Here is a 19742-nt window from a genome sequence, read left to right as displayed (position 1 = left end):
TGCGGGCCCCCGGATACGAGACTACAGAAGGCTGCAAATTGAAGCGAAATGCTGTTTATTTTATTACTGATACAACTTTAGGGACAGGGTTGGTACGAAGGGTAAGGGAAGATATTGGGGGACTATTAACTTAAATCTATTTGTAGAACTCGTGCTCCTGTTCGTCCTTCTTGATGTTGTTCTTGTAGCCCTTCTCGAAGTCTTTGGCGAGAACGATGTAACGATTTTCCCGCACCGCGTGCATACCCGCCTCCTGGCAGATGGCATTTATGTCGGCGCCGGATATCTTGTCCGGACGCGCCACGAACTCCTCCAGATCGACATCCTCGCTGAGGTTCATTTTGGACGTGATCGTGGAGAAGACCAAACGCTTCTGGCGGCGATCAGGGAGCGGAAATTCGATCTTGCGATCGAGACGACCAGGTCGCAGCAGAGCTGGATCCAGGGTGTCGGCGCGATTGGTGGCCATGATCACTTTCACATTGGTGGTCTGGTCGAAGCCATCCATCTGGTTGAGCAGCTCAAGCAAGATGCGCTGGACCTCGCGATCGGCACCGGTCTGGGCATCGAAACGTTTGGTTGCAATCGCGTCGATCTCGTCTATGAATATAATGGCTGGAGCGTTCTCCTTGGCCAGACGGAAGACATCGCGCACCATGCGAGGACCCTCGCCGAGGTACTTCTGCACGAACTCAGATCCGACCACACGGATAAAGGAGGCGGTTGTGTGGTGAGCCACAGCCTTGGCCAGCATAGTCTTGCCGCAACCAGGCGGGCCGTACATGAGGACACCGCGGGGGGGATCAATGCCGATCTGTTTGTAGAGTTCGAAGTGGGTTAGAGGTAGCTCGACCGCCTCGCGAATCTCCTGCTTCTGCATATCCATGCCGCCAATGTCGGCATAGCTGACGTCTGGTTTCTCGTCGGGCTGCAGCATTGATATAGAACTGTCCGCCTCGGGTGGCAGCACATCCACCAAGGCATTGCTGTGCTTGTGCAGAGCCACGGAAGCCGATGGTTTTAGCAACTCACGGTCGATGGTGGACAGGATGCGGACATAGTAATTGGAGCCTGTTGTGGAGCCAACAATTCCCGTGTTCTGGTCGACAGCTTCCAGGAATTGTCCAATCACAAGCGGCACCGACTGTATGCGTTTCACCTCCTCCTGGGCATGTAGATATTCCTTCTTAAGATTACGTTGTTCATCCTTGATGTACTCCTCTTGCACCTCTATGAACTCCAAGGTTTTTTGAAGTTTCTGAAACAGGGTTGGGTTCGGTTGTCACTGATCTGTGAGAACGGAAGTAATTGCATGCGTATTTACCTTATAACGCACATACAAATCATCAATGTCCAATTCATCCAAAGAGCTGTGCGCATCTTTCGGCTTTGAATCGCAGAGTTCGTCCTGGTTAATATATAAAAAGTGTTTGTTATGTTATGAACTTATTTATTTAGATCGTATATTTACCTTCTCAGGCATGAGTATGTCCATGTTGTATGGCATATCTGTTCAGTTCGAAGCTATTTTTTATTAACAAATTCGGCCCGAGAAGAGAAAATGACTCGTCAAAAACAAGCCCAAGAGTTCAACTTTATGGCAACACCGAGGCTATCGATAATCATCATCAAAGTAGATCAAGAAACTATTGCAATAATTAATTTAATTATTAATTAAACCATCTATGCATCCACAGAATCAATTAGTAAATGAATGATGCATTTAAAAAAAATTTCTTTTATAGCCATTTAATCTACAGCATTATCCAGTTGAAAGAAGCTGCGTTTGATATTTGAAGAGTATCGATATCTCGATGATTTCAGCTGAACCTGGATATGGGAAAGTGTGTACACACTGCTAACCCGACCATTTTGACGCGATTTCGGAGCCCCACTCTTCTCATAAGAAAAACACATTTAACTCGACAGTATACAAAATCTGATATGTGTGCGTGAACAATATATAAATATGAGTTAAATAGTTAAAATCAAATTAGTGGATAACAAGTGCACGCACCCATTAATGGGATAGCGTTAAATAATAATAAATGGATAAAAATGCTACCTGCAGCCGCCGCTGCTTCTTGTGCAAGAGAGAAAAATCGTTCTTGTTCACCACTGCCACACTCCTCAGTGACAGTATCGTCGTCCTGCTGCCATCGCCATCGCCGCCGTCGTCGTCTGCTTCCCCTGCCCCTGTCCGTTCCTTTGCTCTACGCACGCATCGATTTGGGCTGAACGTTAGATACCTCCTAACGCAGTTGTTAGGGTGGAAAAAAATAATAAGTACATAATAAATAAAACAAATGCAATGCTGTGCGATTCTTTATTTGAGAAAATACTAAAATACAATATCCGGTCCAAGTGGGCTGGCCGCCACACGGAGGGAAACGAAGAATTAAAGTGCAATACCACAGGGGCATGGACAAATAAAACGGAATCAAACGAGCCCCAATCGAAACAAACAAATTGAAACAGAAGGCGGCACATGCAGTCGTTTCTAAATCATTAACGTGAACGGGTAAACACAACAAAATAAAACATAATCAAATATTTATTGGACATATCTGGATATATATGTGTGTGTGTGTGTGTGTGTGTGTGCAGAAGATGTAGGTTCATATTTCACCCATGACTGTGTGCTCAAGCACTCTTTTAGAGTTGTTTCTGAGTGGAATATATGTGCGTGTGTATGCACGTGTACATGTGTGTGTGTGCGTGTGTAGTTTTTGTTTTTCCACAATTTGCCTCTGTCTCTGCTTCTTCTCATATTTGCGGTTTATTTGTCAACAAAAAAAACAAAAAAAAAATATATATCTAAAATTGCATTTGCTCCTTTTCCAGAAATATAAATAAAAATTTGTGCAACGAAACGGTTAATCAAGTGGCTTCCCCATGAAGACTATGTCGCGCTTCGGCCTGCGCCGGGGCTTCAAGTTGTCCGAGGAGCAGGTCAATGGCAAGAATCCAATTGGACCAATAGCGGCGATCAGACCGTCGCCAGCTGGTTCATCCGGACGGAAGAAACGGCAGCTGAGGCACGAACAAGACGACGAGGAAGAGGAGCAGCAACAGCCACTGCCACTCCCACACCCACACCCACACCAACTCCCACTCACACTGGAAGAGGAACAGGAACAGGGACAGGGGTCAAGTGCTCAGCAACAGCCATCACTGATCTGCAGATTACCCCTGGAACGTCTGCCCCGACTGGTGGAGAAGCTCAAGATTCTCATAGAGGACCGGCCGCGGGAAAGAGACCTTGACCTTGATTCTGGCCCGGGGTCCGGCCAAAAGAAAGTCTTGTGTTTGTACTGTGATAGAAAGTTCGCCTCTGGCAAGCTGCAGGGCAAGCATGTGGACAAGTTCCACACGGAGCGGCAGGAGAGGCGCTGCAGCGGTCGGTCCACCAGCAGCTCCGGAAGCTCGCATCCAACCGGAGGATTTCCCGGCTGCCAACACTGCTCCGGCAGCAGGAAGCACTCGATGCTGCCACAGATATGTCTGCCCGTCAAGCATCTGGATCAGCTGTTCCTCCACCTCATCCAGATGCATGCGGACAAGTACTTTGGTTGCCAGCCGTGCCGACTGCGCTTTCAGGATGCGGACCAGCTCACCGGCCACCGCCGACAGCACCACCACCTCGAGGAGCCGCCATCGCCGAAACCCGGACTGATGGGAGCCGACGAGCCGGTGCTCTTTCGCCTTGGTCTCACCCAGAACCGCTTGCCCAGTCACCGGAACCGGCAGCGGCGGGCAGGCGACGACGAGCAGCCGCCCCTGGCCATGCCCCACAAGTCAAGGAGCAGCAGCCGGGCGGCAGCCCAGCGACAGCACCAGCAGCAGCAGCACATGCCGGCGACCGCCATTCAGCCCATGGGTCAAGGCCATAACCATGGGCAATCCCATCCGGACGCAGCTCCAGACGCTGTCTTCCGGCAGCCCAGCACCTCGGCCTGCGTCGCGGTCAGCTCCAGCGGCAGCGCCAACTCGCATGTGTTTGATGAGAACTTCTACAAGGATGTCATCCTGAATGTCCAACAGAATCTGCAGAACTATCTCGATGGACGGCTCCACACCTCCCCCATAGCGTCAGTAGCAGCATCAGCATCAAGTGGCGCCTCTGGCTGTGGCTCTGGCTCCATGACCACATCCACATCCCAATCCACAGTCACAGCCACAGCCACATTCACATCCGACCTGGTTATGCTGCATGGTTCTAGTCAAACGAGCCACGCCAGTACCTACCCGACCCTGCTGACATCGGAACAGTTCGGCTCGACGGCGGAGCTGCTGCCGCCGGCAAAGTTCCGGCGACGGCCCCACACGAAGCACAGCTGGAAGTGGAAGTGGGACTATGTGAAGAAGTTTACGATCATCAACGAGGGCGGGCGGCTGGTGAAGAAGCTGAAGCAGCCCACCTTCCTTGGCCTGCGCGATCTCTCAAAGCTGGACATGTGGACGCAGCTCACGATGCGCCAGAAGCACGATGTCTCGCTCGCCATCGCCCGCAGCTGCAATGGCGGTGGGGGGGCGGATGGGTATGGGGATAGGGACCGTAATCACAGGCAGCTGGAGCAGCAGCGTCTGCTCGAGCAGCTCAATCTCATACTGGACCACCGTCTGCTGCCGCACATCATCCTCGAGCAGAACGAGCAGGCGGTGATTAAGTGCGAGAGCGAGGAGGACCCCAACCTGGCGGACTACGGATGTGTCCAGGGGACGATCCAGGAGGATCTACTGGCCCAGAATTTCGCCGACGAGAGTTTTCTCTCTCTGCTCCAGCTCCAGCCGCGGCAGGGGACCAGCCCCGAAAGGATCATGATCAGGGACAGAGAACGGGAACGGGACCGAGAACGGGACCAGGACCAGGACCAGGACAAGAAGATGACATTTTCTTCGTTGGTGCTGAGCGGAGAGTGGGCGCGACCACGCCTCTATCTGTGCATTTGCTGCGGGGCCAAGTTCGATCAGCGAAAATCGCTGGAGGAGCACAAGACGTTCCGTCACTCGCACATCTATGCCACGCACTACGAGGTGGTGGGCAGGGAGCTGCTGGCGGGGAACCTGCTGCGCCACCTCTTCATACCCAAGCGGGCGCTGGGCCGGTTCGCGGCGGAGAGCAACTGCGTTCGCTGGCCGCAGCACAAGCAGGAGGAGCGCGTGCAGCCCGAGGAGGAGACCACCTCCTCGTCCACCTCCTCCAGATCATCGTTCGAGGCTTCCACACCGACGCCGACGCCCACGCCCATGTCCAATCTGGAACACCAGCAGCCATCGCCCGCTTCCGGGACAGGGACGACCTCCTCCTCTTCGTCCTGTTCGCCGAGCTCGTCCTCCAACTCCACCTCGCACTCCCATTCCCATTCGCATTCTACCTCCACTTGCACGGCCACCACGTCGTCCTCTTCGGCTCCGTTGAGCTGCACGAAGTGCGGACGAAAGTGCAGCGGCCTTATGGATCTCTACCGCCACATGCTGGACTGCTCCGGCGACTACATCTGGTCGCTGGCCAAGAAGCGGAAATACCGCTACTACTGCGGCACCAAGAAGCGTCGCCCCTGCTCCAAGAGGCCGCTCAAACAGTTCTCCAGCCGGAAGAAGGAAAAGCTCGAGGACTCTCTGGAGGGCGACGCCGAGGGAGAGGCAGAGGCGGAGGCCGAAAACGAGGACGATGGCGATGGCGAGGCGGAGGGCGAGGGCGAGTGCGAGGAGAGCGGCTCCAATTCGTCGAAGATGAAGAACTCCCCCCGCCAGAGACCCAGCGATGGTAAGTTTCCAGCAGTTCCATGCAGCATTGACCCCGAAACTGATTCAACTTTCCGCTTTCTTATCCCCCCCCCCCCCCCCCCCCCCCCCCCCTTGCAGCCGAGTCCATACGGAAAATGCTGGAGAACTTGCCCCCCAAGCGCGTCTGCAAGAAGATCTTCCCTGTGGACAACAAGGCCAAGCGCAAGTCGAAGAACAAGTCCATGTCCAAGTCCATGTCCAAATCCATGTCCAAGTCCATGTCCATGTCCATGTCCAAGTCCATGTCCATGTCCATGTCCAAGTCCAAGTCCAAATCCATGTCGAAGCAGCAGAGGAGCACAAAGAAGATATACAATCAGCACCTCCTACGCAACACCCGGTCCTCGGTGGTGGCCGCCGCCTCCGCTGCTGCCGTGGCAGCATCGCAACAGAAGCGATGCCGCCGCAAGCAGAAACAACAGCAACAGCAACTGCAGAAGAAGCAGCAGCAACAAAAGTCAAAATTGGCCACCGGAGGAGCCAAATCCCCCACTCCATTGTCAGCCATTGAGTCAGAGTCACAGCCGAAGCCGGAGCCACAGCCACAGTCACAGTCACAGCCACAGCCGGAGGTAAAGCCCCCAGCCACATTCACTGCCAATTCAAGATCTCTCGTTGAGGCCAAGCCGGCGCTGGCGCTCCTTCAAGTTGCGAATCCCGATAAAGTGCCTCCACCGCCCATTCTGGAGCTGGAGCTGGACCTGGTGCCATGCACAAGGCACGATGCTCGCGAGGCCGCCTCGCCCACGCCCAGCAAGCAGCTGATGCCCACGCCGCCGACCACGCCTGCTCCGGCCATCAAGTCGTCGCCAGTGGCGCCGCGCCTCTCCTCCGCCAGCAGTCGGCAGCCCAGCTCAAATGTGGGGGTGAAGCGCAGCAAGAGGATTAGCGACTGCATCGCCATGCTCACGGGGAAGCTCGAGGAAAAGATGAAGACTGAGCAGGTGCCGCTGCCGCCACCGCCAAGGCCAGCGCCGCCGCCGCCGCCGCCACAACCGCCGGCGCCCGAGAAAGAGGAGGAGAAAGACTGCAAGACGCTGACCCCGAGAGCTGTTGCAGAGAAGGAGCTGCCGGAGGCGAAAACGCCCAAGCGGAAGGCCATGTCGCGGCGCATCATCAAAGTGGATGCCACACTGGGGCCCAGGCACGAGGCAGAGCAAGCCGAGCCGCTGGATAAGCCGCAGGAGAAGCCTCTGGCTGCGGCTGCAGAGCCAGTGCCAGTGCCAGTCCCAGCGCCCGCTGCCGTCTCTCCGCCAGAACTAGCGCCAGTTGTGGCTGTTGCAGTTCCTGCACCTGCTCCTGCACCTGTTCCTGTTCCCGTTCCTCATCCCATTCCTGCTCCTTCTATGGTTCTTGCAGTTCCCGTTGCTGCCGTGACCTCTGCAGCTCCCACATTTGGTGGCATTCCGCGGCGAACCCCCACCAAGGCAGCAAGCAAGCAATTGGCAGTCCCCCCGACGCCCCCCTCGCCGACGGTGGCTGCCCTCAAGCTGTATCCAGCAGAACAGCAACCACAGCCATTGGCCCCACCGGTGCCCTTGCCCGTGCCCGTGCCCCATGCCGCTGGGCCCATGCCTCTGGGCCTGCAGGGGATGGGTGCTCCGTCGGGGTCCGTTCATGGCAACATGAATCTGCTGCCGAAACTGCCCTTGTATCTGCCGCCTGCCCAGCTCCATCCACACGCAAACCCAAATCCGAATTCGAATCCAAATCCGAATACGAACGTCAATCCCATCATGTACGTGGTGGAGCCGCAGCCGCTGAACCTGACCAGCCAGCGCGGATGCCTCCAGAAGCCAATGCTGCCGAGCACCGAACGCGGCGACGGCTGCCACACGGGACTGCACCATCGCTCGAGTGGAATGCCCGCCCGGCGGCAGACCATTTGCGGCTTCGAGGCACGCAACGTGCTGGCCCTGGAGATGGACATGGACAAGCCGCTCGACTTGTCCCAGAAGTCGGCGAGGAAATCTTCACCAGCGCCGGTTGCGGCTCCAATGCGGGTTCCCCAGGAGATGGCGATGCCCATGCCGCTGCCGATGCCGATGCCCATGCAGATTCCGATGCCTCTGCCGATGCCGATGCCGCTGCCCCTGGTAACAGCTCCTGCCGGACCAGCTGCTCCTCCACTGCAAGCTCTTCCAGGGCCCGTTCCAGCTCCAGTTCCAGTTCCTCTTCTCGGGCCAGCGGCTGGTGCAGCTCTCGGGCCGGTTTCATTGGCCTCGCACTACTACTCGAACCTGGACCTGCTCAAGATACCCCAAGTGCGCAATCCTGGCACTGGCACTGGCACAGGGACTGGCACTGCCACGGGGACTGCCACTGGGGCTTCCCCATCCAATGTGATCCTCGGTGGCGCTGCCACCATCCCCGTGCATCTGCCCAAAGCAACGGGCGGAAAGAAACGCTCGGTTGAGGCGTCGGGCGGCAAGAAGGAGTACGGCGGCAAGGGCCTGCCGAAGGGATGCCTGCGCATGGACGAGGTGGTCAACAATCACATTGACGACGCCATCAATTCGGTCATCCTGGCGGTCCAAGCCAGTCTGCCCGACGACGACGACGACAAGGAGAGCGAAAAGGCGCCGCCACAAGTCCTTCATCCGAGCAGGCCGAGCAACTACATCGTCGCCACGGCTGCCGCCACAGCTGCCGTCACAGCCACCACCGCTGGCATGATATTTGCCCCGACCTCGATGGGGGAGAAGGGTCTGGCCAGTTTAGCCGGCGTTCCGACTGTTCCGGCTGTTCCTTCTCCCGCTCCACCCCAGACGGCAGCATCAGTGAAGGCTCTTCTGACGCCAAAGAAGCGTTCAATGCGCTCCAAGACCATCGACTGCCGTTCCGCTTCGCTCGCCCCGGAAGAGCCTCCAGTGGAAGCACAGCTGTATGGCGTCCAGTCCCTGCCGCCAGTCAATGGAGAGACCAAGACGGACGGACGTCTGCCTGCAGTTTACTCGAAAGTATCCGCACCCGCGTCCCAGGCACCGGTGACGCTTGTGGAACCTCCTCCGCCTGTTGAATGCATAAAGGAACATACGCCGGAGCCAGATCCGGAGCCGGAGCTGGAGAGAGAGCTGCAGCTGGAGCTGGAGCCAGAGGTGGAGGTGGAGCCCGAGCCCGAGCCAGAGCTGCCCGCTCTGTCTGCTGCTGATCCTTTGCCTGTCGTGGAGATGGTCCCACTGTCGGCGCCCTCTGTGGCCGTGTCCGTCATTTCCATTGCTCCGGCACTCCCAGCCCTGCCGCCCCTGCCTCCGCGCAGTGTGACGCCGACGCCCACGGTCGAGACGAACTGCAGCTCGCTGCTGGAGGAGCACAGCAGCAACATGAACAACAACACCTCCTCGGGCTTCCACAGCCTGGCGCAGTCCGAGCTGCCCAGCGTCCAGGATCAGTCGGCCACGGCGGCGAGTACCCTGGAGGCGACTGAAGATCTGCCGGCGCAGGAGCAGGTGCAGGTGCAGGAGCAGCCGCAGGAGGAGGAGGAGCAGGCTCCGGTCACAAAAAAGAAGCAGCGACGGCGCAGGAAGAACGAGCTGGCGGCCATTGTGGCCGACCAGCTGCTGGAGAGCTTTAAGATCGACAACGCCCGCCGAGACAACCTCAAGAAGCTGGAGAACCTGGCCTACGAGAAGAGCGAGGACCTGCTGCTGACGGGCATGCTGCTCATGTCCAGCACCAAGCGGAACGCGGCCATGGCCCCCGCCCTGTCCACCGCATCCACATCGAAGCCGTCTCGGAACGCGACTGCGCGAGAGGCGCCAGAGGCGGCTCCAGCTCCGGCGACGGCGACGGCGCCGGCCCTTCCTGTCAGGGGAAGGCCGAAGCGGCGACAGAGCTGCTACTACCGCAGCCGGGGCAAGGGGGCGGGCGGAAAGGCGACCAACGAGAACATCAGCATGCTCAAGTCGACCCTGGAGTCCTTCTCGATCGGGATCGAGAAGCAGCTGCTGGCCAAGGAGGCGAAGGAGGCCAAAGAGGCGGCCGCCCAGCCGGCAGTGCCGCCGGCCGCCTCCATACTGCGGCCGAGCATCCTGAGCAGCGCCGCCAAGAAGCAGATGTACCAGAAGCGGGAGGCGGAGCTGGAGCTGGAGCTGCAGAAGGAGAAGGAGCGGGCAGTTCCGGCCACGGCGGCCACCTTCAGCCGGGATCCTCGCCTGAACAAGAACATACACAAGGAGCAGCCGGAGCATGTGCAGGCCACAACCTCGGCCCTGGCCGCGGCCGTGCCGGCGGCGGGCGACAGCGTCGAGGAGGAGGACAACTACCTCACGGAGATCGCGAAGAACGTGAACGAGAAGATCATGTCGGCCACCACCAACGAGGACTTCGAGTTCGCCCACGACGAGTTCGACCAGGGGGAGCAGGACGGCCGCATGGACCCCGACCAGGACAAGTTCTACCGACCGCAGACGTCCATGAGTGTGCGCAGTGCCCCCAACCTGAACGACGAGCACTCGAACTTCGGCTCCATCTGCGACGAGAACACCAACACGGAGCTGATGGACATGGACCTGGACGACGAGATGAGCGTCTACACGAGCTACTCGCAGGACCTGGGTCGCGGCGGGCGTGGCCGGCGACGCCGGAGGCGGCGTAGCGTCCTCCTCACGCGGCCCAAGAAGCGCACGCAACGCAGCCTCGTCGATGCGGAAAAGTACTCGTGCTCCCTCTGCGGCAAAAGCTTCTTCACGGCCACCTCTCTGTCCAAGCACAACATGACCCTGGCCCACGTCTCGAAGCTGTCCGAGCAGGAGTACCTTCAGTCGCAGACGGCGCCATCGAGTCCACGCCACCTCGAGGTGGAGCCGGACCTGGACCTGGACCTGGACCTGGACCTGGACCAGGGGCGTGGCCAAATGCAAATGCACCAACACCAGCTCCAGCAAGATCCACCGCCCATGCAGCAGATTCGGGCCTCAGTTCTAATGCCGCCCTCCCAGATCATCCCCCATGTGGAGCACCAGCCGGAGCAGCAGCAGTACCAGCAGCAGTTGAACGAGCAAGTGCATCATGTCATCACCGAGGCCAGCCTGCGGCTGCACGACAACCAGCACAGTCCCTCGGGAACCTCCGCCGCCCGCCTCAATCTCAACCCAGACGAGCGGCTCTTCTACGAGTGCTGCAACATCCTCAAGAGCGCCGAGACGCCTCGCCTGTCGAGCTCCACCACGGCGGGTGCGGGTGCGGGCGCTCCAGCTCAACCAACCTCAACCGCCATTCCGGCCACGACGTCCGTGATCGTTACTGCCGGGCGGAAACAGCCGCCACCGCCACAGCCTCCGCCACCTGCACCGCTACCGCCTCCAGCATCGCCCTCGCTATCGCCTCCTGCCTCGCCCTCTTCCTCGCTATCCCCGCCAGCTTCACCGTCGCCATCGCCATCTCCACCGCCACCTTCGTCGCCGTCGCCACTGCCGCCCTCGCTGCCGCCTCCAGCGCTAGAGGCGGTGGTCTGCCATCAGCCGGTCATCCAGCAGCTGTTCCGGAATCCGCCCGCTGTCACACCCACAACAACTCCCACGTAAGTCATGCTTGGTGCTGCCTCGCTCCTAGATTTTCTCAATCATCCTCATCCGTCTCTCCCAGCAGGAACCACAATCGGATGTCGCCCGGCTACTCGGCCATCTCGCAGTTCTCGGCGACCACCTCGCGGTTCAAGACGAAGGCCGCCATGAAGGGCTACGAGAACGTCAACCTGCAGCTGGACATGGTGGAGCTGGTCAAGACCGGGCGTGGCGTCTGCAAGCTCACGGAGCTGGCGGACATCGCCCTGGGCAGCGAAAAGCCTGGCGGCGACTTCATGCCGCACCTTTCACAAGGCGTTCTGCCCGGTCCCAGCGTTACAGCAGCGGCTACGCCTCCGTCGGCCAGCCACCACCATATGCACCACCACCAGCAGCAGCAGCAGCACCACCAGCACCAGCAGCAGCACCACCAGCAGCCGCCGCCAACGCCCACAGGCCACACTCGGACCACGACGACGACGACGACGCCGACGCGACCGGTGGAACAGCAGAGCTCGACTTCGTCGAAAACGATCATGCACGCGTCCATCATCAAGGCTGCGGCGGGCGTGGCCAGCTCGGCGACACTGCCGCCAGCTTGCGGTCGGATCATCATACCAGAGCGGCCGTTCAAGAATATCGGGCTGGAGGAAAAGGCCAGCATCACGTTCCAGAAGCCGAAGACGTGCGTGAACCTGCTCCAGGAGCAGGACAACAACAGCGTTTCCACCGCCAGCTACTCGGACCGGGACGACTATGACTTCGGGACGCTGAGCTGCGACGGCGACGTGGAGCCGGAGCCTGAGCAGGAGCAGATGGTGGAGCCAGACGCCCGATGTGGGGTCAGGACGGATGCTAGAGTTGCGGTGGCGGGGCCGCCGGGGGCTGGGGCAAGGGCTGTGTCCTCGTCCAGCTCGTCGACGTCCTCGTCCTCGACGCAGGAGAACACACGCAGTCGGAGCAGGAGCAGCAGCAGCAGCTCCAGCCGAGCCACGGCCAAGACGTTCGAGAACAAGTCGCTGATCATGGGCCGCATCTTCAAGCACGCCAGCACCAAGGCGGCAGCAGCAGCAGCGGCGACTCCGCTGCAGCAGCTCTCCACTCCGATGGCCGGGTCGGCGCTGGCCAAGAACAAGGCGTTGCCCAAGAACCAGGCCAATCTGGACCAGATCTTTGATGAGCTCCGTGGTGGAGGGGCGGCCAAGGTGCCAGAGGTTGAGTCCCCAGTGGGTCTGGAGAACTGGAATCGGGATGGGGATCATCCCCAACTGCATGCCCACCCCCACCCCCACCCCCACCCGCACCCGCACCCAAACACCCAGCCGCACCATCAGCAGGAGCCCATGTCGGCGCCGGTAGTGCCGACCATGCCAGCAGCCATGCCCGCTCCAAGTGCCCTGCCGCGCAGCAGGACCAAAAAGGCCAAAACAGGTCCTCCGGCTAATTCCCCCAAGAGTAGCAATAGCAAGCCGCCAGAGGTGTCGGCCGCGACCACTGCCCCCGCCACAGCCCCGGCCTCTCGGAAGCCCCGCAAGGATCTGACAAAGCTGCAGTCGGAGCTGGGCATGAGCCCGGAGGAGATCGAGCAGCTGATCGACGAGGGCCAGCGCAAGTCCAAGCGCCGCTGTGCCACCAACCGGGCCAAGAAGCTGGTGGAGACGTGGAGCTCGGACGAGTACGAGGAGTTCCTGTCCACCAAGGACATAATAGCCCTCATCGAGCAAAAGGAACAGCAGGAGCAGCGCCGCAAGCGCAAAACGAGCGAGGCAAACGCCCATCCAGAGCCAATTTGGGCACCAGTGACGCCCAAGAAGACCCCAACGCCCTCCGTGATCGCCAGGCGCAAGAAAAGCGCCGCGAAGAAGCCGCCAGCGGAGCTGGAGCATCCAAAGCCGGCGACCACAGCCAAGGCACGGCAGCGAGCTAAGCCGAATCCTCGGCCTCCCCCTGCCCCAGAGCCGCCTCCGAAGACGAAGTCTAAATCAAAATCGAAAGCTCCCACCAAGGTTAAGACTCCAGCGGCCACAAAGTCTGCCAGCTCGAGGAAGAGGCGCGGCAACGGCAACGGCATAGAGAACGACAGGGACAAGTCGGTTGAGCCCAAAGTAGAGCCACCGGCCAGGACGCGCAGCTCCAGGCAGCAGACCAAGACCCTCGACGTCCCATTGGGGGAAGAGCCATTACAGCGGGAGCCGCAGCAGCAGCCGCAGGCCTTGCCCACGCCAACGCCGACCACACAGCGGTCCAAGTCCCGCAGCAGCAACAGTATAGCACCTCTGCCGCCTCTACCGCCTCCGCCAGCCAGGAGCAGCTCCACCTCCACCGCCACCGCCACAACCAACAGCAACAACAACAACAACAACAGCAGCAGCAACAATAACAACAACAACAGCAGCAGCAGTAACAAGAATCTGAAGACGAAGCGGAAATCCCAGGCGAATAAACAGTCGCCGGCGAGGCGAAAGCGACCGGCGAGCGAGAAGCAACTGTACTACTGGAGCAGCTCCAGCGACGACGAGTTCGGGCGCGTCGAGGCCGATGGGGAGCAAGATGCAGCGGTGCTGAGGGAGCAGCAGAAACAGGAGCGACAGCATCCAGAGCCGCCGGCGGGGAAGCACTTTGAGGAGAGCGAGACGTACCAGAAGCACGGCTGGATAGTGGGGGACTCGCACAAGAAGCTGGTCAAGCTGCTGGCCATCGCCAAGGGCAGTAAAAAGGTCGAGAATTGCGGTGTGAAGCGCCGGACGCCCAAGCGCAAGTGTTAGGAGCCGGAGCTGGAGCTCCAACGGGGGGAGCGGACGGAACTGAAGTCAAATCACAGCCATTAGCCATACCATAGGCCCACAGAAGGCAGCAGCGGCGCGGGCAGCCAATATATCGCTGCCATCGATCACATACTGCCATTATGTCGTCGTTAATCGTTATCGTTATCGTCATCGTCATCGCCATCGAGCAGCATCTCCTCTCCCTCTCCGTTCCCCTCCCTCCTCTTTCCGGCAGGTGGCAGGGGCCCTCAGCAACCGCTTGCGGAGTATATACAAAATATTTTTTCTTTCTTTTAAACATCTAAGCGTTACATTATTTAGGTTTTTTTTTTTTATTAAATGTATTTATAATTAATAAAACGAACAAAAAGCAAACAAAAAACCGAAAAACCAACAAATACACATACATTTGAGCACAACAAGTCAAAAAACGCCGCATGTCTTTGAACATCTTCACATCCTCGGAGCATTGGGCAGGCCTCGTTCAGGATATATATTCGAGGGTGGTCCGATAAGTATCTCAAAGGAAAAACGATACATCTCTTAACATAGTCTCCTTTTAGGTCTTTAACCCATCGGAAAAATACTTCTTCTCGAGGTCTGCAAAGTGGGCCTCCGTGACGGCGACCACCTCCGTATACGACTCGAAATTCTGTCCGGCCATTGACATTCTCAAGTTCGGAAAAGTCGTATGGGACTAAATCTGGAGAATACGGTGAATGGGGCAGCAGTTTGTACTGAAGTTCAATCAATTTGTGTGAGGTGTGGCGGAGTTGTGAGCCGGTACGTTGTCTTGGTGGAAGAGCACTTTTACCTTCGCCAAAATGGGGCCAATAGGGCTATATTGGAACCCTGTGATCGTTTTTCCCTTCTCCAGCTAGTCGGTGTAGAACACACCTTGTGAATCCCAGAAAACTAGTGCCATCACCTTTCTGGCCGATAAGACAGTCTTCGCCTTCTTCAGAGCCCGTTCATCCGGTAAAGTCCACTGTTTCGACTGTTCCTTGGTCTCTGGTGGATGGACTTCCTTCAGGACTCCAGAAACTCCTTCGGATCGCGCTTAAACAGCCTCAAAGACTGCTCTGAAGTGGTTGCACTTGCTGTTCGGAATGAGCAAACGCGGCACCAGTTCCGCCGACAGCTTTCTCATGCCCAACATTTTTTACAGGAGATGCCTACTGTTTCAGCTATCCCGCCAGTACGAAATCGTGGATTTTTGTAAGGATATCCTCGGTGGTAGCCATTTTCGGGGCACCTGGCCGAGGTTCATCCCAAGCCGAAGTGCGATCATGTTGAAGGTTAGGTTAGGTTAAGGCGGTAGCCGGGAGGGGGGGGGATAAGAGCCTCCCGCCCCCAAGCTCACTTGGAGCATGTTGAAACTCGTAAACCAATTTTTGACGGTCGTCATCGAAGGAGACTAGTCACCATACACAGCATCCAAGCGCTCTTTCCCTTCCAAAAATAAGAATCCAATCACCAATAATTATACAATACAAATCAAGAATAATAATTATTCAATAAAAATCAAGAATAATAATTATACAATAAAAACGAGGGGGAACGTTTTGAGTTGCTGCGGACACCGCAACTCTACAGTTATACCCGATACTAAGTCAGTATGGCTCTCCTCCGGCAGACGCCTCTAATATTAAACGACACGACAAAGAGTACGTGCGAGAGAGACAGAAAATCAGTCTGAGCGTGACGTCACGCGCTGCGTAGCCACTGCAAATTGATTTCTTGCTTTTGGCTACAAAAATGATCCGATCTGATCCAGATTCAGCAATCTGATAGATATGGTCGTTATCTAAGATTCTGCGTTTTTAGTTTTCTCGAATGTGCAATATTGTGGATGCAACAGATTTTCGTCCTTTGTGGGGGCGGAAGGGGGTGGGGCGAAATTCTGAGATATACGTTTTATAGTGAGATCTAATAGAAGTGCGGATACCAAATTTGGTTACTCTAGCCTTAATAGTCTCTGAGATTTGTGGATGCCCCAGATTTTTGTCCTTTGCGGGGGCGGAAGGGGGTGTGGCGATATTTAGACACGAAACGGTCAAGGTCCGATATCACAGGAGTGTGGATACCAAATTTGGTTGCTCTGGCTCTTATAGGTTCTGAGATCCTTGAACTCATATTTTGCAATTGGCAAAGCCGACCATGAAACCTGTGTGTTAGAGAGAGACAGAGCGAGAAAGAATGAAATTGTTTTCTTGATTCTGGCTATAATAATTATACGATCTGGTTGAGATCTTACACTCTAGAACATATAGTCATCCTCTACGATTCTTCGTTTTTGGCTTTATCGTATCTTTAAAAATGTGGATGCCACAGATTTTCGTCCTTTGTGGGGGCGGAAGTGGGCGGGGCGAAGATTTGAAATATTTTTGTAGCAGTGACATATCACAGAAGTCTGGATCCAAAACATCGTTGCTCTAGATCTTATAGTCTTTGAGCACTATGCGCTGAAGGGGACGGACAGACGGACAGACGGACGGACGGACGGACGGACGGACAGACAGACATGGCTCAATCGACTCGGCTATTGATGCTGATCAAGAATATATATACTTTATGGGGTCGGAAACGATTCCTTCTGGACGTTACACACATCCACTTTTACCACAAATCTAATATACCCCAATACTCATTTTGAGTATCGGGTATAAAAAATCAAGAATAATAATTATAATAATAATTATTCAATAAAATTCAAGAATAATAATTATAATAATAATTATTCAATAAAATAAAAAATAAAAATTATTCAATAAAAATCAAGAATTATAATTATTCAATAAAAATCAAGAATAATAATTATAATAATAATTATTCAATAAGAAGCAAGAATAATAATTATACAATAAAAATCAAGAATAATAATTATTCAATAAAATTCAAGAATAATAATTATTCAATAAAATAAAAAATAATAATTATTCAATAAAAATCAAGAATTATAATTATACAATAAAAATCAAGAATAATAATTATAATAATAATTATTCAATAAAAATCAAGAATAATAATTATTCAATAAAATTCATGAATAATAATTATTCAATATATAAAAATAATAATTATTCAATAAAAATCAAGAATAATAATTATAATAATAATTATTCAATAAAAATCAAAAATAAATATTATATAATAAAAATCAAGTATAATAATTATAATAATAATTATTCAATAAAAATCAAGAATAATAATTATACAATAAAATTCAAGAATAATAATTATACAATAAAAACGAGGGGGAACGTTTTGAGTTGCTGCGGACACCGCAACTCTACAGTTATACCTGATACTAAGTCAGTATGGCTCTCCTCCGGCAGACGCCGCTACTATTAAACGACACGACAAAGAGTACGTGCGAGAGAGACAGAAAATCAGTCTGAGCGTGACGTCACGCGCTGCGTAGCCACTGCAAATTGATTTCTTGCTTTTGGCTACAAAAATGATCCAATCTGATCCAGATTCAGCAATTTGATAGATATGGTCGTTATCTAAGATTCTGCGTTTTTAGTTTTCTCGAATGTGCAATATTGTGGATGCAACAGATTTTCGTTCTTTGTGGGGGCGGAAGGGGGTGGGGCGAAATTCTGAGATATACGTTTTATAGTGAGATCTAACAGAAGTGCGGATACCAAATTTGGTTACTCTAGCCTTAATAGTCTCTGAGATTTGTGGATGCCCCAGATTTTTGTCCTTTGCGGGGGCGGAAGGGGGTGTGGCGAAATTTAGACACGAAACGGTCAAGGTCCGATATCACAGGAGTGTGGATACCAAATTTGGTTGCTCTGGCTCTTATAGGTTCTGAGATCCTTGAACTCATATTTTGCAATTGGCAAAGCCGACCATGAAACCTGTGTGTTAGAGAGAGACAGAGCGAGAAAGAATGAAATTGTTTTCTTGATTCTGGCTATAATAATTATACGATCTGGTTGAGATCTTACACTCTAGAACATATAGTCATCCTCTACGATTCTTCGTTTTTGGCTTTATCGTATCTTTAAAAATGTGGATGCCACAGATTTTCGTCCTTTGTGGGGGCGGAAGTGGGCGGGGCGAAGATTTGAAATATTTTTGTAGCAGTGACATATCACAGAAGTCTGGATCCAAAACATCGTTGCTCTAGATCTTATAGTCTTTGAGCACTATGCGCTGAAGGGGACGGACAGACGGACAGACGGACGGACGGACGGACGGACAGACAGACATGGCTCAATCGACTCGGCTATTGATGCTGATCAAGAATATATATACTTTATGGGGTCGGAAACGATTCCTTCTGGACGTTACACACATCCACTTTTACCACAAATCTAATATACCCCAATACTCATTTTGAGTATCGGGTATAAAAAATCAAGAATAATAATTATAATAATAATTATTCAATAAAATTCAAGAATAATAATTATAATAATAATTATTCAATAAAATAAAAAATAAAAATTATTCAATAAAAATCAAGAATTATAATTATTCAATAAAAATCAAGAATAATAATTATAATAATAATTATTCAATAAAAAGCAAGAATAATAATTATACAATAAAAATCAAGAATAATAATTATTCAATAAAATTCAAGAATAATAATTATTCAATAAAATAAAAAATAATAATTATTCAATAAAAATCAAGAATTATAATTATACAATAAAAATCAAGAATAATAATTATACAATAAAAATCAAGAATAATAATTATACAATAAAAATCAAGAATAATAATTATAATAATAATTATTCAATAAAATCAAAAATAATCATTATTCAATAAAAATCAAAAATAATAGTTATATAACGTATATAAAGTATAATTATTATTTTTGATTTTTATTGAATAATGATTATTTTTGATTTATATTGTATAATTATTATTTTTGATTTTTATTGTATAATTATTATGTTTGATTTTTATTGTATAATTATTATGTTTGATTTTTATTGTATAATTATTATTTTACCCAATACTCAAAATGGGTATAGGGGTATATTAGATTTGTGGTGAAAATGGATGTGTGTAACGTCCAGAAGGAAGTGTTTCTGACCCCATTAAGTATATATATTCTTGATCAGCATCAATAGCCGAGTTGATTGAGCCATGTCTGTCTGTCCGTCCGTCCCTATGAGCGCCTAGTGCTCAAAGTCTATAATAGCTAGAGCAACGACATTTTCGATCCAAACTTCTGTAATAGTGCCGCCCCCGAAAAGGACGAAAGTCTGTGGCAAAAACGCAGAATCATAGAAAATGACCCTATCTATCAGATTGCCGAATCTGGATCAGATCGGATTATTATTGTAGCCAAAAGTAAGAAATCAATTTTCGGTCGCTACACAGCTCTCAGACTGATTTTCTGTCTCTCTCGCACGCACTCTTTGTCGTGTCGTTTAATAGTAGCGGCGTCTGCCGGAGGAGAGCCATACGGACTAAGTATCGGGTATAAATGTAGAGTTGCGATCTCCGCAGCCACTCACAACGTTCCCCCTCGTTTGAAAGTGATTTAGCGACTACAAGAAATACAAATTGGACGAGAAGTCACAAAGGCAAAGGAAATAGTGTAATTCAATCTAAAAACGGGGATCTAATCCACAGTATTCATGAAACCACAGCTATACTCGTGCCCCTTCAATGCGTTCGATCAATACGAGTCCCGCCTTCAGCCTTCAGT

At 52.9% G+C, this 19742-nt stretch overlaps 2 protein-coding genes across 3 annotated transcripts; one reads left to right on the top strand and one right to left on the bottom strand.

The window, feature by feature from the left end:
- Positions 1–38: 38 nt before the first annotated feature.
- On the bottom strand, positions 39–1614 carry LOC108155269 (26S proteasome regulatory subunit 6B). Its single transcript, XM_017285979.2, has 3 exons — positions 1472–1614; positions 1325–1408; positions 39–1258 (listed from the first exon to the last, which is right to left on the bottom strand). The coding sequence occupies exons 1-3, from the start codon at positions 1505–1507 to the stop codon at positions 137–139; spliced, it is 1242 nt and encodes a 413-aa protein (XP_017141468.1). The 5' UTR covers positions 1508–1614; the 3' UTR covers positions 39–136.
- Positions 1615–1856: 242 nt separating this feature from the next.
- Positions 1857–14481, top strand: LOC108155248. Of its 2 annotated transcripts, none has more exons than XM_017285953.2 (4): positions 1857–2521; positions 2845–5770; positions 5869–11311; positions 11380–14481. In XM_017285953.2, the coding sequence occupies exons 2-4, from the start codon at positions 2896–2898 to the stop codon at positions 14057–14059; spliced, it is 10998 nt and encodes a 3665-aa protein (XP_017141442.1). In that variant the 5' UTR covers positions 1857–2521; positions 2845–2895; the 3' UTR covers positions 14060–14481. The 2 variants fall into 2 exon arrangements, with proteins under 2 accessions (XP_017141442.1, XP_017141434.1); XM_017285945.2 differs by having other exon boundaries at positions 11377–14481.
- Positions 14482–19742: the final 5261 nt, after the last annotated feature.

The sequence above is a fragment of the Drosophila miranda genome, chromosome XL, assembly GCF_003369915.1.
Source record: "Drosophila miranda strain MSH22 chromosome XL, D.miranda_PacBio2.1, whole genome shotgun sequence".
Classification (NCBI taxonomy): domain Eukaryota; kingdom Metazoa; phylum Arthropoda; class Insecta; order Diptera; family Drosophilidae; genus Drosophila; species Drosophila miranda.
This window is presented reverse-complemented; position numbering and strand designations above follow the sequence as displayed.

Bases quoted from the DNA above. Each gene is read 5' to 3' on its own strand.
- LOC108155248 (XM_017285945.2), top strand. From the start codon at position 2,896: ATGAAGACTATGTCGCGCTTCGGCCTGCGCCGGGGCTTCAAGTTGTCC. The intron at 5,771-5,868 runs GTAAGTTTCCAG...CCCCCCTTGCAG, and splicing joins CCGCCAGAGACCCAGCGATG to CCGAGTCCATACGGAAAATG. The intron at 11,312-11,376 runs GTAAGTCATGCT...CGTCTCTCCCAG, and splicing joins ACACCCACAACAACTCCCAC to CAGGAACCACAATCGGATGT.
- LOC108155269 (XM_017285979.2), bottom strand. From the start codon at position 1,507: ATGCCATACAACATGGACATACTCATGCCTGAGAAG. The intron at 1,409-1,471 runs GTAAATATACGA...TATATTAACCAG, and splicing joins ACATACTCATGCCTGAGAAG to GACGAACTCTGCGATTCAAA. The intron at 1,259-1,324 runs GTAAATACGCAT...ACCCTGTTTCAG, and splicing joins ATTTGTATGTGCGTTATAAG to AAACTTCAAAAAACCTTGGA.